The sequence below is a fragment of the Python bivittatus genome, unplaced genomic scaffold (genome assembly GCF_059951505.1).
Source record: "Python bivittatus isolate LINGU-HERP-01145 unplaced genomic scaffold, Pbiv_v1 ctg000440_np1212, whole genome shotgun sequence".
Classification (NCBI taxonomy): Eukaryota; Metazoa; Chordata; class Lepidosauria; order Squamata; family Pythonidae; genus Python; species Python bivittatus.
The window spans coordinates 9042370-9058104 of NW_028277063.1; the positions used below are offsets into that span (position 1 = coordinate 9042370).

General features: G+C 37.9%; 1 protein-coding gene across 1 annotated transcript; it reads left to right on the forward strand.

Annotated features, from left to right (window-relative positions):
* Positions 1 to 332: 332 nt before the first annotated feature.
* LOC103052073 (vomeronasal type-2 receptor 26-like) lies at positions 333 to 10426 on the forward strand. Its single transcript, XM_088142501.1, has 6 exons — positions 333 to 484; positions 1598 to 1889; positions 2958 to 3818; positions 4732 to 4959; positions 7126 to 7252; positions 9525 to 10426. The coding sequence occupies exons 1-6, from the start codon at positions 333 to 335 to the stop codon at positions 10424 to 10426; spliced, it is 2562 nt and encodes an 853-aa protein (XP_087998627.1).
* Positions 10427 to 15735: the final 5309 nt, after the last annotated feature.

Genomic DNA, 15735 nt, shown 5'->3' on the forward strand with positions numbered 1-15735 from the left:
ACATTGTAATTATCTCAGATTGCTAGAATCTTCTCTCTACTTTGCCAATCTAGCATGGTGACTAGAGTGTATGAGCTTAGATAAAATATTGTTATACAGTGGAACAATGAACTGTGGTCATGAAAGGCTGAAGGAGTCTGTTCTATGGCTTTATCAGAGAAATCAAATGCCACTGAAGAAAAGTATCTTGTACCCAAGTTCATTGTTGATCGATCATAAACATACATCTCTTTTAATGATCTACATGTAATATGGAAGCATTATCTTTTTCTAATATGATGCTCCTGTGGTTGGTGAATGTACTTCACATTGAATGCAAGGCACAAACTGCGATGTGCAGCATGAATAATCTTCTCCTGATTCCATACAAATATTGTACAGCAGGTGACATAATTATTGGAGAGATTGCTACCCAGTTTGATTGCCTATTTGATAAAATATATTTCAATGATCACCCCCAAACAATGCTTGTAAATGAACTTATGTAAGGATCTTTTTTTTTTCCAAGTATAACATGAACCAGTGCATGTTCATAATATCTGCAGAGAGATTGTATGAATGCATGCAGTATAATTAGATCATGGTCTATCAGCCTAATTTTTTCTGCTAAACCTTAAAATCCTCTGTCAACCTCATTCATGCCCTAGCTATAGTACTAAATTGGAAGGAAGGGGTCTCTGTTATTCCCATTATCCATTAAATTAGTGAGTACATCATCCGCAGCAACTTCATTATACATATAATAGAAATACGAGAATATTATTGATTGTATCAAGTTCCATTAAATTGTGGTTTTACTACACTAGAGGTAGATTTAGATCTATTTCATCATTTACAGCGAACAGATATTTGTTGGTAATGAAGATCCATTCAGGCCTGAGATTTTGTACTTTATTATTGTATTTTAAGTAACTGTGCCACTGCACTTAGGTACAGTCATCAGCTGTATTTAAAACAAGGTAAGATTAATTATCCCTAAATATATGTGTCCTGTTATATTGGTATCTGCAAAAAAAGAGGAAGAAAATAATTTACTATAGAGTTTCTGTGTTTCTGTACTTGGAATGAGCAGAATAATAGAAGCCCAGGTCCAATGTCAATGCTATTTCTAGCTTCTTTTTGAAAAGAGACACCATCTACAATTATTGTTGCATGATTTAAGGTATCTCTTTCCATTATTTATGCATCTCTATGCATAACTTATTTGGTGCAATGTGTTCTATAAGATTTCTCTCAGTGCAAATAGGCAAGTAGCCTGAATGTATAACTATTTATGTGTGTAATTTTCCTCTTTCAGCCAAATGTGCTAATAGGCTGTCTTCGTTGCTCAGCTTGAATCCTCTTTGACAACATCATTGCATTTCCTCTTTAGGGAAATCTGTAGCTCTTTTTAAAAAAATCCTCCTGTATTTTTGTATACTTGTTATCTATCATCTTACTCCATAAGCTTCATTCCAATCTACAGTATGTGCCAGTAATGTTATGCATAGTGACATACTCTTAAAAAGATCCTTTATTACATATAACCATAACCATAACTTTTTATTATCTATGTAATAAAACTATCTGTTAAACATATTGCATTTTTTTCCTATAGAACAACTCCCAAAAGTTACCAGCACGTCCTGTCCTTTGTATTTGCTGTAAAGGAGATCAATGAGAATTTGAAGGTCCTGCCCAACATCACTCTGGGTTTCCACATCTTTGACAGTTACTTGAGTGCCAGAATGACCCATCAAAACACTCTGCAACTTCTCTCTACCAGAGAAAGAATTGTCCCCAATTTCCATTGTGACAAGCAGAAGAAGCTGATGGCTGTCATTGGGTCCCTTGACTCTGAAATCTCACTTCAAATGGGAATTTTACTTCGTATCTACAAGATCCCACAGGTAGAATTGAGTATGTGGGCCATGAAATGTATTCAGCTGTGTTTTTAACAAGTGAGAATTTGAAAAGGGTTATCATTTCAGGATCACGTAAAATAAACTGAGACAAGGAAATTCTTAAGATCAATAAGAAACTTCCTCTACATTTTACATGTCTGTTACTTCCTATCTACCTACGTACCTTTGGTTGAGGGAGTAGTAGCTTAAATTCAGGGTACTCTCTCTCTCTCTCTCTCTCCCTTTGTATGTGTGTGTGTTAAATAATTCAATATATATTGAATTCTCCTTCCTTTTCAAATATGAGATTAGTTGAAATGTATTTGTCTTTACAGTGCGCAACTCAAACCCTTTATTCGACTCCCCTTTCCAGGATATTCTAAACTGCAGGGAAACAAATCAATGCCTTTAAGGTACTTATAACCTGAAAGAACTGAGAGTTAAATATGTATAGAATTTCTGAATGGATTAGAGTTAACAGAGGGGTGCCTTCTTATCCAATCCTAAATTTGCACCTCCAGGATATTCTAACATGTCCATTTACTTGATTAAGCTAAGTCTTTTAAACAAGTCTTACTCCTCCTCCTGCTGCTACTTCCGCTTCTTTTCCTTTCTCCTGCCTTCTAATTACCAAAAACACTCTTTAAAAGAAAAACTAAGTCCTACCAAGTACAACTTTTTAAAAAGCCTTTCCTGGTATCTGGCTGAAAAAAAAAAAATACATGACAGCTGTTGTTGTTATTGAAACATAATGGTCATCCAAGCAAATACCCAGTCATTGAGTGTCAGCCAGCATACAATAATTTAATAAATTGCTGCTGCTGCTGCTGCTGCTGCTGCTGCTGCTGCTGCTGCTGTGATGATGATGATGATGATGATGATGATGATGATGATGATGATGATGATGACAGCCCAGATAGAGTAGCTCTATTCTTTCTAATTTAACCTATGTGAAAGCATATGTGCCTTCTCTTCCTCCAGGGTTCATCCAAATAAATATTTAGAGTCTATCATAACAAACTGATGTGCATTCTGTGTCCCATTTTTTAAAAAATCCAATTTTTATTTGTTTAGATAGCATACTGCTCATTAGCACCAGGAATGAACATAAGAAACAGTCTCACTTCCTTCTACCGGATGGTGCCTAATGAAGAATTTCAGTATTGGGGGCTTGTCCAGCTCCTTCAACATTTTCAGTGGACATGGATCGGGATCATTACAGCCAATGATGACAAAGGAGAAAGCTTTGTGCAAAGATTGGTACCATTGCTTTATAGACATGACATCTGTACAGCCAACATTATAAAAACACCACACCTGTCTGATGTTTTAGAGACATTCCAGTCACTAGAACCCTTACTGAACCTGACTTTTTCATTAACCAATTCCAATGTCAACGTTTTTGTGGTGAATGCTGATTCTCAGACTGTCACATGTTTAAAATGGTTGTTATATTATGGAATACTTGAAGGCATGGCAGATGCATCCATCGGTAAAATGTGGATTATGACAGCCAACTGGGATTTCTCATCCCAGACAGTACAGAAAGATTTAGATATCCATATCTTCCATGGTATGCTTTCATTCACAATTCACACAAATGAACTGCTGGATTTTCAGCATTTTCTTCAGAACCTATATTTGAACTCATTGAAAGGAGATGGATTTATCAGAATCTTCTGGGAAGAGGCATTTGGTTGCTCATTGTCCAGTTCAAATGAACTTGAGAGCACAGATATATGCACTGGCTATGAGAAACTGGAGAAACTCCCTGGTGTTCTTTTTGAGATGAGGATGACTGGCCAAAGCTATAGCATCTATAATGCAGTCCATGCCATAGCACATGCTTTACATGAAATGCTTTCATTGAAATCAGCACCAAAATTGATCAAGAGTAAAGGTCGACTGGATCACCAAGATGTGCATCCATGGAAGGTAGTGTTTTAAATATGATTTTGTCATGGCTGTGCTACTATATGATAATTCTTGGTTCAGAAAAAAATGATCAAGAAATGGAACTTTGCTAGCTACATTACCTGACTCAATATCTATTGTTCCTATACTCAGAGAGATGCTCTTCTGAAGTTGTGGGTACAGTGATAGACCATTTCCGTTTGTTGCTTGCTAGTCTGCAAAGATGCTGTCTCTTCCAGGCCTCTTAATAGGGAGCAACAGCTTTTGATAAGTAAGATGACCCACAAATTCCTGATTGAGACTCTTCTGTCTTTTTCCTGGGTATCATGAGAATCCTTCTCATCAAACAGTCTTTTTGAATTTAGGAGCTGTATTTTAAAGTAAAGAGAATTAGGGGAAAATTGAAATATTCACTTCAAATGGTTGAAACAGTAAATTGCTTGCCATTTTAAAATACGAATATGAAAGGAGGCTGTCACATAATTTCATTTCCTAATTCCTCCTGATGCCACTTTCAAATTCCACAATATTTCTATAATTTAACTGCTGCAGGAGAGAAATGTTTCCATGAATTTGTTCTGCAAATAAATCAATTCATTTTAGGAACAGACAACGTCCTTAGACTATCAGTTTTATTTTGAGCACCACCCCATTCTCTGTTGACCAAAGTAGGCTCTTTCATAACACAGCTTGTTCTAATCTAGACTAACAATAAGCACATTATATGACAGCTTCCCCAACACAGATCCCTTCAAATATTCTGGACTACAGCTCCCCAAAATCCAAGATCATGAAAGCTGTTCTAAGTTCCAGCAAGCTTGAAAAAGATTAGTGAATAGTTCTTTTGCATATTCTTTCTTTGCAGTGGCTTCTTTTAAAAAAAAAAAAAGACAAACAAATCAACCATTTCCCTTTTTCCTCCTCTTCATTTTAGCTTCATTTTTTTCTGAGGAATATCTCATTTAACAACACTTCTGGAGACTTAGTGTCCTTTGATGAAAATAGAGAATTAGCAGCTGGATTTGATATTATCAACTGGGTCACTTTTCCAAATAAATCCTTCTTAAGAAAAAAAGTTGGTATGATTGATCCACAAGCTTTGCCAGGCCAGGAGTTCACAATCAATAGGGAGGCCATCACATGGCACGGCATATTTAATCAGGTGGGAACCAAATATAAGATAGAAAGATAGAAAATAAATAGGAATGTTCTATACAAAAACAAACTTCCATCACTTTTTCCAGGTCTTTCTCCATCAGTCCCAAAAGAAAGACCTCTGGTTTCAATTATTTATTAATATTTCAAATCCTCTGAATCAGTGTATTTGAATCCAAATTTTTCTACCTTTTATACACATCCACCAAGCATTATAAAATGTCCCTTCTTGTTCATATTTCCAACATAAATTTGAAGTGCCTTTATACATTCTAGACAATTTCTCTGGTGACATATTCCAACTATACATCATTTTATAAAAATTCTGTTTAAGATTATCACAATTACATGTTAATCATTTATACATCATTCTGTTTCAAACTCAGTCTTACAATGTTCAGAACCATAAACTCTTTTGGCTACTTTAAATCTTTGTAATAATGGTAAATAAGAAAACCATTGACAACTATATCTCTGCCACCAATTCTCCTCTTGATTTTATTTTACATTCCCCTTGACAAAATTGTAATATCTCACAATAAGTTAGCCATCTATGTTTGCCTATGATTTCTCATCTATAAAATGCTTCTTGTGCTGAGAGCCACAAAGGTGTTTTTGGGCACAGGCTGGGTTTTTATCTATTCCATATTCTTAATATGGCATGTCGAACATAATGATGTTTAAAATCCACATTAACCTTGATTTTATCATACCACAAATATCCATGCCACCCAAATCTCAGGTCATGTTCTTCTAACTCCAAAAGCCTTCTATTTCTCAGCAGCACCCACTCTTTCATCCAAACTAAACAGCAAGCTGCAAAATACAATTTCAAATCAGGTAGGCCCAATTCTCTCCTTCCTTGCACTTGTAACACCTAATATTTGACTCGTGGTTTCTTCCCCTGCCACACAAATTTAGATATATCCTTCTGCCTGCAGGTTGCTCTAGTGATCCTCTCCTCCCCTCTGCTATTTTTGCCCCTTTTCTGGAGGTTTCCATTACAATATTATAATCTGAAAATGAAAGCATTGCAAGCAAGGGAAAAAGAAAACCCAAACTACTGCTGCTGCTGCTTTCTTCTTCTTCTTCTTCTTCTTCTTCTTCTTCTTCTTCTTCTTCTTCTTCTTCTTCTTCTTCTTCTTCTTCTTCTTCTTCTTCTTCTTCTTCTTCTTCTTCTTCTTCTCTTTCTGTGCTCTTAATACTTTGTCTCAAATGACACTCTGTAGTTACAGTCAGCATCACAGTCTGTCTCATACTACCTTGTGTAAAATCCAGTTGTCTGCACTCTTTAATAGTAAACAAAAAACATTCCTATGACGTTCCAGGGTTCATTTGTCTATTTTAATTCCAATTTGTTCAAAAGCACTTTCACCAAAAAATAGTATTTCAAAATAACTATCCCATTCATCTGTTTCAATCCTTCTTATATCCACTCCTTGTTATGCTTTTTGCCAAAATTTTTTAAATCTTTAAAACCTTTTTTTCCCCCTTGTAATCCAGAAAGAATGTTGACCCAGCAAGTGGAATTTTCTTATCCTGCCACTCAGAAAATCTCTCTTTAGCTGTAAATTAATTACATCCAAAAGTGTTTAAGAAACAAGGATCATGTGAACCTTATAGGCTGTGTCCATATCAGCTGCATTACGGCTGTGAGCTTAATTGAAATCCCTGGTCTCCCAGCCACTCAGCTCACAAACTGACCACCAAAACCTCAGTTCCTGCAGTCTACTCATGAGGAGTAGCTGTCCAGAGTACAAGTGGGCAATCTCATGATCTCTCCTTTATCTGGAATGACTGCACCAGCCAGAGTTCACCATCTGGCCACCAATCTCTGGCACAATGCTATCCCCACTCTTTCAGGGACATTTGATTTGCCATTAATCCTCACTAGAAGTCCCCTTTCTCTGCTTCCCATAATAAATCATTTAAATAAATTGGGAAAAAAATCTTGAGAATAAGATGGAAAACTTCAAACCTTTACATGGGTGAAACAAACCTTTGAAAAATTGCTACACTGAGTTTGATACAGCCTAGCAATTAAATTTAAAAGAAATATTGTCCTTTCATATACATGTTGACTGTTTCCTGCTGTTATCACCAAAACGTTTTATGGTCTTATGATTTCATGATAGGAAGAGACATCAGGTTTTTTCTGTTTTTTAATGGATAGGTACCTCCTCAAGCTAGGTGTAATGATCATTGCCATCCAGGATACAGTCGAAAAAAGAAGGAGGGGAAGCCATTTTGTTGCTATGATTGTGTTCCATGTCCAAATGGGAAGGTTTCAAATCAGGAAGGTTAGAAATATAATGTTCATTGTTATATAACTATTTTATGTCTATCATTCCTTCTGAGTGAACTATGGTACTCTGTTTCCAGTTTCCTTAGCTTGGTTCCCAGAGGTACTAATGTCTTGTATACATTATCCATCTTTAACCTTGGATGGGGTTACACTTCCTCATTCAAGTGTGGTCTGCAGTCTGGGGGTCTTCTTGGACCCACAGTTCCTGTTCAATGAGCAGGGGCCAGCTGCGGCCAAACTTTCATACCTTCATGTGGTGTGCCAGTTGCAACCTTTTCTGGATTGGGAAGCCCTAGTCATTCATGCCCTAGTCACCTCACAGCTCAGCTACTGCAATGTGCTCTAAATGGGGCTACCTTTGAAGACCACTCAGAAGCTTCAAGTGGTCTAGAATGCAGCAATGTGGGCAGCGATGGATATCCCTCAGTATGTCCATGTGATACCTTTGCTCCCTGAGCTGTCCTGATTGCCAGTTTGCTTCTGGATGTAATTCAGGTTTGTACCAGCCAGGCAGACACCCTGGGAGAAAGGTGGTCCCTCAAATAACCAGGCCCCATAACATGTATATTTTATACATCATAGCCAGCAACTTGAATTACATTATTATATTCTCCAAAGAATGGCTTTTCATGTACAAATGTATTATATTTCACCGAGTTTTTTGAACATGGATAAATCCTTTTACACAATTCTAATGTATAAAGTTCTTTTGTGCATTCTGAAGTTCATACTCTTAACCAAGCAATACTTTCTGAAAACCACTCTTGACACAATGTGTCCACATTTTCCCAGTTATTGAATTAATGTGTCTTATTACTCAATCAGTAGCTTTTTACTAACAGTTTCCTAATCAGCTTAAGCATCTATTAAAAGCTTCCTACATATACCAATTCTGAAAGACAATAAATTCTACATTCTTAGAATTGCTATTTTCTCGAAAACAGTGCCAGTGTAACATCATGTAACAGCAACCAGAAACTGAAGCTGAATCTCACATATCAAGCATGAATTTCAGAATCAGGTCTTAATATATTCCTAGGGCAATGACACAGGTTTCGATCTCTCTACATTGAATGAATGAATGTCAAACTAATTATTACATGTTCTTGCCTAAACATATAGTATTTCTAAAATTAGAGGAGGGGGGCATGTGAAGACAATAATTGCTACTTTTCTATGCTAGTGTCTTTCACATTGTCCAGCTAATCTCTATGGTATTGTTACCTCACTGGGCAGCGTCCTTCTGTAGTTTCTACTAAGAAATACAGAGTATTGCCAACAAGCCATGTTTTTTGATACAGCTAAGCCCTGCCAATGAAGAAGGGAATCTTCCCAGGAGAGGCCAAGCTTACCAACCACCTCTGGGAGCCCTTCTTGCCCCTTAGAAACCCAGTACTCAGAGGCAGCAAACCGAACCACCTCACAAATGCTAGTCATTGGTTCTTCTTCAGTAAACAGAACTTACTTTCTACATTGTTTCTGAAAGCATTGGAGGAGGGCACTTTCTGTGTTAATTCATCATCCAGAGGCTCTTTTTTGGTGTGCTGCCTTTCTTCATCCCTGCTCCATCTGTCTTTAAACAGTGAAAGCCATTAAGCTATCAAGCCCTAACTTGTCAGGGTTAATATTCATTAGGGTTAATCATCCCTGCTTTTTTCATCATTCACACACACACACACACACACACACACACACACCCAAAAATGAAGAAAAACTGTAAGAATTTTCTTTCCCCCATATAATCAAAGGGAAAAAGCCATTTTTTAAATCAAATCTCAACTCAGATTAAATTTGCTTGCTTTCAAAACTTGAAGTGTAGGACTGAAAAAAAATCAAATGGGTTCATACAAAATCTTGTTGCTCCATAAATCCCTTAGTTGGCTTGACATGTCTTAATTTCTTTTTCAGAATTACCAACAGTGGGCCTTCACCATTAACCTTTGTTATTGTTGAAAGTATTCACTGTATTCAAGCTGAGTGATGACATAGCCAAAGACAGATTACATTAGGCTGAGCTAATAAGCTCAGCACTTCCCCCCCCCCCCAAAAAAAAACCTCACTATCCATCAACCCTGCTCTACTAATCACTAGTTCAGATCTTCTTAATCTCAGGCAATACTTGCAAGAACAGCAGAAAAACAGTGATTTGTGGGCACAGTAAAATATACTAGACATTATCTCACCACTCCATTATGTAAGCATGTAACGCAAGAAAGAAAATTATATATAGAATGAAAGATTGAAATTATATTTCTTCTGTTTTTCAGATATGAATGATTGTTTCAAGTGCCTAGAAAATCAGTATCCAAGCAAGAATAAAGAACAGTGCCTTCCCAAGGCCCTAATCTTCCTCTCTTTCACAGAACCTTTGGGGCTTAGTTTGGTTTTCCTGATATTTTTCTTTTCCACAAGCACTATTTTGGTACTTGCTATTTTCATTAAAAACCAGAACACCCCCATTGTTAAAGCAAACAATAGAGACCTGACCTACTGCCTACTGATCTCCTTATTGTTCTGCTTCCTTTCTTCCTTGTTATTCATTGGCCAGCCTCATACAGTGACCTGCTATCTACGACAATCTTCTTTTGGCATCATCTTCTCAGTAGCTATTTCTTGTGTTTTGGCAAAAACGGTAACTGTGGTCATAGCTTTTAAGATGACCAAGCCAGAATCCAGGATGAGGAAATGGTTGGGGAAGAGAATGACCAACTCTATTTTTCTTTGTTGCTTCCTTATTCAAGCTGGTATTTGTGCTGTATGGCTCTCTACTTCTCCTCCATTCCAGGATTTTGACATGCATTCTCTGCCTGAAGGAATCATAGTGGAATGCAATGAAGGCTCTATCTCCATGTTTTATTGTGTCCTGGGCTTCTTGGGATTTCTGACTATGGTCAGCTTCATAATGGCTTTCCTAGCCAGGAAGTTGCCAGATAGCTTCAATGAAGCAAAATTCATCACCTTCAGCATGTTAGTGTTTTGCAGTGTTTGGATATCTTTTGTTCCAGCTTATCTGAGCACCAAGGGAAAATACATGGTTGCTGTGGAGATTTTCTCAATCTTGGCCTCCAGTGCTGGATTACTTATTTGTATCTTTTCCCCAAAATGCTACATTATTATTTTGAAGCCTTCTTTAAACTGCAAGGATCAGCTAATAAGGAGAAAAACATAGGTTTACTTCTGTACTATTCTTGAACTATGGAGTTTCATGGTACTTGTGAAAAAGGATTATTATTTCTTCTTCTTCTTCTTCTTCTTCTTCTTCTTCTTCTTCTTCTTCTTCTTCTTCTTCTTCTTCTTCCTCCTCCTCCTCCTCCTCCTCCTCATCCTCCTCCTCCTCCTTTTTAGTTTTGGCAGACTGAAAAAATGACTATACAAATAAAATATGAGGGAACAAAGTAAATATTATGAATTCAATTTATTTTGTCAATTTTCAAATTGAAACAGTATTTTTAAGGGTAATTACAATTCCCCCAAAAAGTAGCCTATAATTTATTTGGTTATGCCAAATCCTGTTCTATAGCTTCCTAAAGGCTCTCAGTGGAAGTTAATGTTTGTTTGTTTGTTTGTTTGTTTATTTATTTAGCCGCCCAACTCCAATGGACTCTAGATGTTGCTAGAAGCCAGTCAAGATGGCATTGTTGTCAAGCATTGGCACACTCTAGCATTCTTGCAATTTTATTTATCAGAAAACTATTTAACTGCTACTACTAGAACCAAAAACCAAAGAATATGTTTTTGATGAGCTAAGTGTATTGGTCTGCAGGTTTGCATTGTAGAAACCAGAAACCCTTGCAAAAGGGCCCTGGCTAGAGTGAGTGAATTACAGGTAGTCTTCATTTAACTCCACAATTGGGACCAGCAACTCCATCACAAAGTGATCTGGTCATTAAGTGAGACATCATGTGACCGTGACTTGTGATTTTACTGCCAGCTTCTCCATTGACTCTCTTAGTCAAAATCCAGCTATGAAGCGCCCGAATCTCAATTATATGACCACGGGGACACTGCAATGGTCATAAGTGCAAGGACCAATCATAGGGTTACATTTTTAATGCTGTCATAACTTGAAATGGTCATTAAGGACTACCTGTATTTCCATCTCACGTCTTTCTCAGTGTCAGCCTCTTGAAAAGAAACTACTGATATAGGACATCCTTTCAAGAATTTAGTTTGGCGTTTTAGGAAAGGTTGGCATCTTTTGTACTGCCCATTTAATTGTAAGCCACTTGGAGTTTTTGGAAATGGAATAGCACATGAGCCAAAGTAATATAAATAAATAAATAAATTGAACATCTTAAGATAACTTCAATACATTTCAAAAATGAATACAATCAGGAAATTTGCATACAAAAAGCACATGTTTGTGTACACATCATTCTTAGGCAAAGATCAAATTCTGCTCTCCCTTGCAGTAAGTGAGGCCAGAACAAAGAAGGAGTTTAACTAGAAATAATTAAATGTAACTAAAATTATTTTTTGTAAAAATAAAATTAACATGTCATGCATTTAATAATTTCCACTTTGTCCACATTAAAAATTACAGTTTAGTGACAAAATGTGGAGAATCTTTATAAGCTATACCTAAAGCTTTGGGATAAATGTGGTCTTACAGGCTACAGGAAGTGTATCCCCATATTAGAGGAAAGTGATGTTTCCTGGACTGCACGCTAATAGTCCATTGGGTTTTCTTCTTCAGCCTCAGAGTCAAAGGAGTCCATAACTAGTTCCTCTTAGGGAAAGATGAATGGGTAATTTACTGCCTGGCCACTCTGTCCATTTCTCTTTGTATTTTTAAATTTAAATTGCTCAGATTTCCACAGTCCTCATTCCACATGACTGAGGCCTGATGTGGTGATTAGGCCATCATCTGGCCATGTTATCTGAAATTCTTTTTTGTCTGTTTATTCTGATGAATTGAATAGGGTGTTCTCTTGGTTGACACTAGCCACTTGTGGACTGGACCCGTGTCATTCCTGTCAATGTGTCACTTCAGGAGGGGATGTTGCTTAAGAGGACCTCCCTGAATCCATCTCTACATGACAACTTTGGCCTTTTTCTGGAAAGTCATTAATACTCTGGAAGAGGCAGAGCTAAGGAACACCCTACAGGAAGTAGGTTATCTCGACCCTTTCTAGTCAGAGTTCTTGTGGATGACCTTTATTAGGTCTTGGACAATGGTAGTGAACCGTTCCTAGTCCTTATCAGCCTCTCAGCAGTCTTTGATACCATTGCTGGAGATTGTTTTATAATAATTCCATTCCTTCCTTACTGGTTGGATCCACTCAGGGAGAGGGGAAGTGAGATCAGTCAGGTGATTGCTGCCTTGTGTAATGCCTCAGATTTCAGTGTCCCTCTTTTGCTAGCTATTTATTAATTAGACTTGTATGGCCACTATTTTAAAACACAACTCTGGGCAGCCATACAAACCCAACAATAAAAAACTGAATTATAAAAACCATAAAAACATAATACACAACCCAAACCCAGCACCCTTCAGATGCCCCAACAATGAACCCAAAACACAAAAAGAGCCAGCCCTTAATGGTCTTCTGGAAGGCTGAAAGGGTGGGGGCCTAACTTTTTACCATATAGATGAATTTATCAGTTTGTAGTATAGAACTATCCGTATAGTGGTAGTACCTATTGATACATCACTATGCAGGAGATGCTGTCAGTATCTTCTCCCAGTGTCTGGAGGCTACGAGGGCCTGTATGGGAGAATATGTCTCGGACATGGGGTCATCCTGGACTCATGCAACTGCTGTTTGGACAGGTAGAGGTTGTGGCCAGCCAACTTTTGGCCCAGCTCTGGCTGGTGAAGCACTTGTGGAAACATTTGGAGTGGGAGAATCTTGCAGTGTTGACTTATTCTTTTATCATCCCTTGCTTGGACTACTGCAATTCTTTACATGGGAGTGCCTTTGAAGACCACTCAGAAACTACAGTTGGTCCAGTATGTAGCAGACTGGTAAATGGCACCTTGAGTACATTACACCAGTGCTTCAGACCCCATGCTGGCTTCCTACTGACTTCTAGATATAATTGAAAGTGTTTATTTTGACTTGTCCTGTATGTCTTGGCACCAAATGATTTTCCAGGCTGTCTTCTCCAACCAGATTTGACCTATCCAATCCATGCATCCCAGGAGACACTGCTCTTAGTTTCCCATTTTTGAGAGTTAAACAGGGACTGGCGCTCTTAGGTGTAATTTCTCAGTGGGTATATCTGCAGTATGGAGTTTCAATTATCCCACATATTGCTGACCTTCCATAACCCTTTTAAAACTGAATTATTTCAAAGAGCTTTTGAAGGTTGAGATGATATTATTAAAATATATTGTTCTGAGGATGAACTTTTACAGCCTTTACAAAATACAATGAATTCTATTTTACAAGGAGGAAAGGTGCAGAGTTGGAAAGGGGCAAATAGAACATTAATAACTAAAGAGGGACGAGAATGAATATCTTCCACTGCAATAGAATATGAGAGGAAGGGAAATGAAGAAAAGGCTTTGGTCAGAGAGCCTCAGAAGCTTTGAGAAGAACATAGTGATGGGAATTTCCCTTGATAGATATGTCAAGTGAAGGAGAAGGGGGAAGAGATTACAAATGCACAGAACACAGATCTGTAGACTATATTGAGTCCCCAACAGGAGAACACAAGAGCTCTAAGGCTCTGAAATAGGGATAGGAAAGCAATATTACTGCAAGCCCTATGTTTATCACAGCCAACACAGTTACTAGGTCATCTAAGGTGTGTTTAGACCCACTAAGGAAGGGACCATTTTAGCAATTGGCCCAATCTATTATGCAAACCATTTTGTGCAAGAGCCCACATCTTCCTGACATTCCAAATGTGCCATTTCTATCTAGCTCCTCTTAGCTATACTTGCCACTGATGTCTCAAGCCAGAGGGAGATTGGACAAGGAGGAATGGATGTGTCTAAGGTGCCTAACAGAGGAGAGGAGAGGAGAGGAGAGGAGAGGAGAGGAGAGGAGAGGAGAGGAGAGGAGAGGAGAGGAGAGGAGAGGAGAGGAGAGGAGAGGGGAGGGGAGGGGAGGGGAGGGGAGGGGAGGGGAGGGGAGGGGAGGGGAGGGGAGGGGAGGGGAGAAATAGAAGCATATACATTCACATTTCTATAAATAAGGAAGAACTAATCTATTCATATCCAAACAGCAATAACCTGTGTCCCTCTAGATATTGCTGAACTTCACATGTCAACATTCTTCACTGTTAGCCATATGGACTAAGACTGCTAAAAGCTTTCATTCAACAATAATATAGTTTTTTCCCACACACACTGACCTAACACCAAAGAAATGGGTCAAAAAGTGAAGATTGTGTCTCTTTTTCATAATGTAACTCTGTTTTCAATCTGAAGCTGAAGAACTACCATCATGTCCTGATCATGGCATTTGCACAGAAGGTGATCAATGAGAATTCCCAAATCTCACCCTGGGGTTCCACATATATGACAGTTATTCCCATGTAAGGATGGCTAATTACAATACTTTGAAGTTTCTTTCCACTTGGAAAAGAACCATTCCTAATTATAGCTGTGAGAAGGCAAAAAAATTGATGGCCCTGGTTGGGGAATTAGACCCCTCTGTCTCCTTCTCTATGGCTACCCTCACAGGCCTCTACAAAATGCCACAGGTAGAAACAATGACTGCTTTACAAAGCTTATCCACTTCCTATATTTATTTTTGTAGAAGACATTGTTCAGGTCAGCTGTTTCATTTGACCTTTGAGTGGTTTGACAGGGTGTGCTCTCTACTTTTTAGTGAAGTAAAGTTAAAATTCACATTTATATAACTGACATTTAAATCAAATATATCAAATACAATCAATATGATGATGTCCTCATATGTTTAAACAATTTTCTATTCTCCCACATTAGCCATGGCTTCTTCCTAGCAAGTCTTCGAGGGCCACATGCAACCTTCCACCCACAAGTTGCTACTTCTCTCCTCTACTCCCAGATGTTACTGCCTACTGTTTTCATGGGAGAAATGTATGCCTGATATCAAAAACTGATGTCTTCTGAATAATTTCACTAAATATAAACAAATTTAAGTTCTTTGATCAATTCATCATACCATATCTTTTTGGCAGAGCGCAGAGACTGAAACTGATGAGAATACTAAACAAATGCTTCCACAAATGGACATCATTTCAAATATCTTGAAGTATCTCCACTCAAAGAAGATGAAGGATTTTCAAAAGTCATTTACAAACAACTTGGAGTGGTTAATTATGTCAAAATTATGCACAAAAGAAGGAATTAATTCATGACAAGTATTGGAGAAAATTCATGTTTCTCTCTCTCCTCTCTCTCTCTCTCTCTCTCTCTCTCTCTCTCTGTATTTGCTCCACTGATGAATGCAAGCACACATCTCCCTTTCTTGTATCGGATGATGCCAAGTGATGTAGTTCAGTACTCAGGAATTGTACAACTTCTTTGGCATTTCCAGTGGA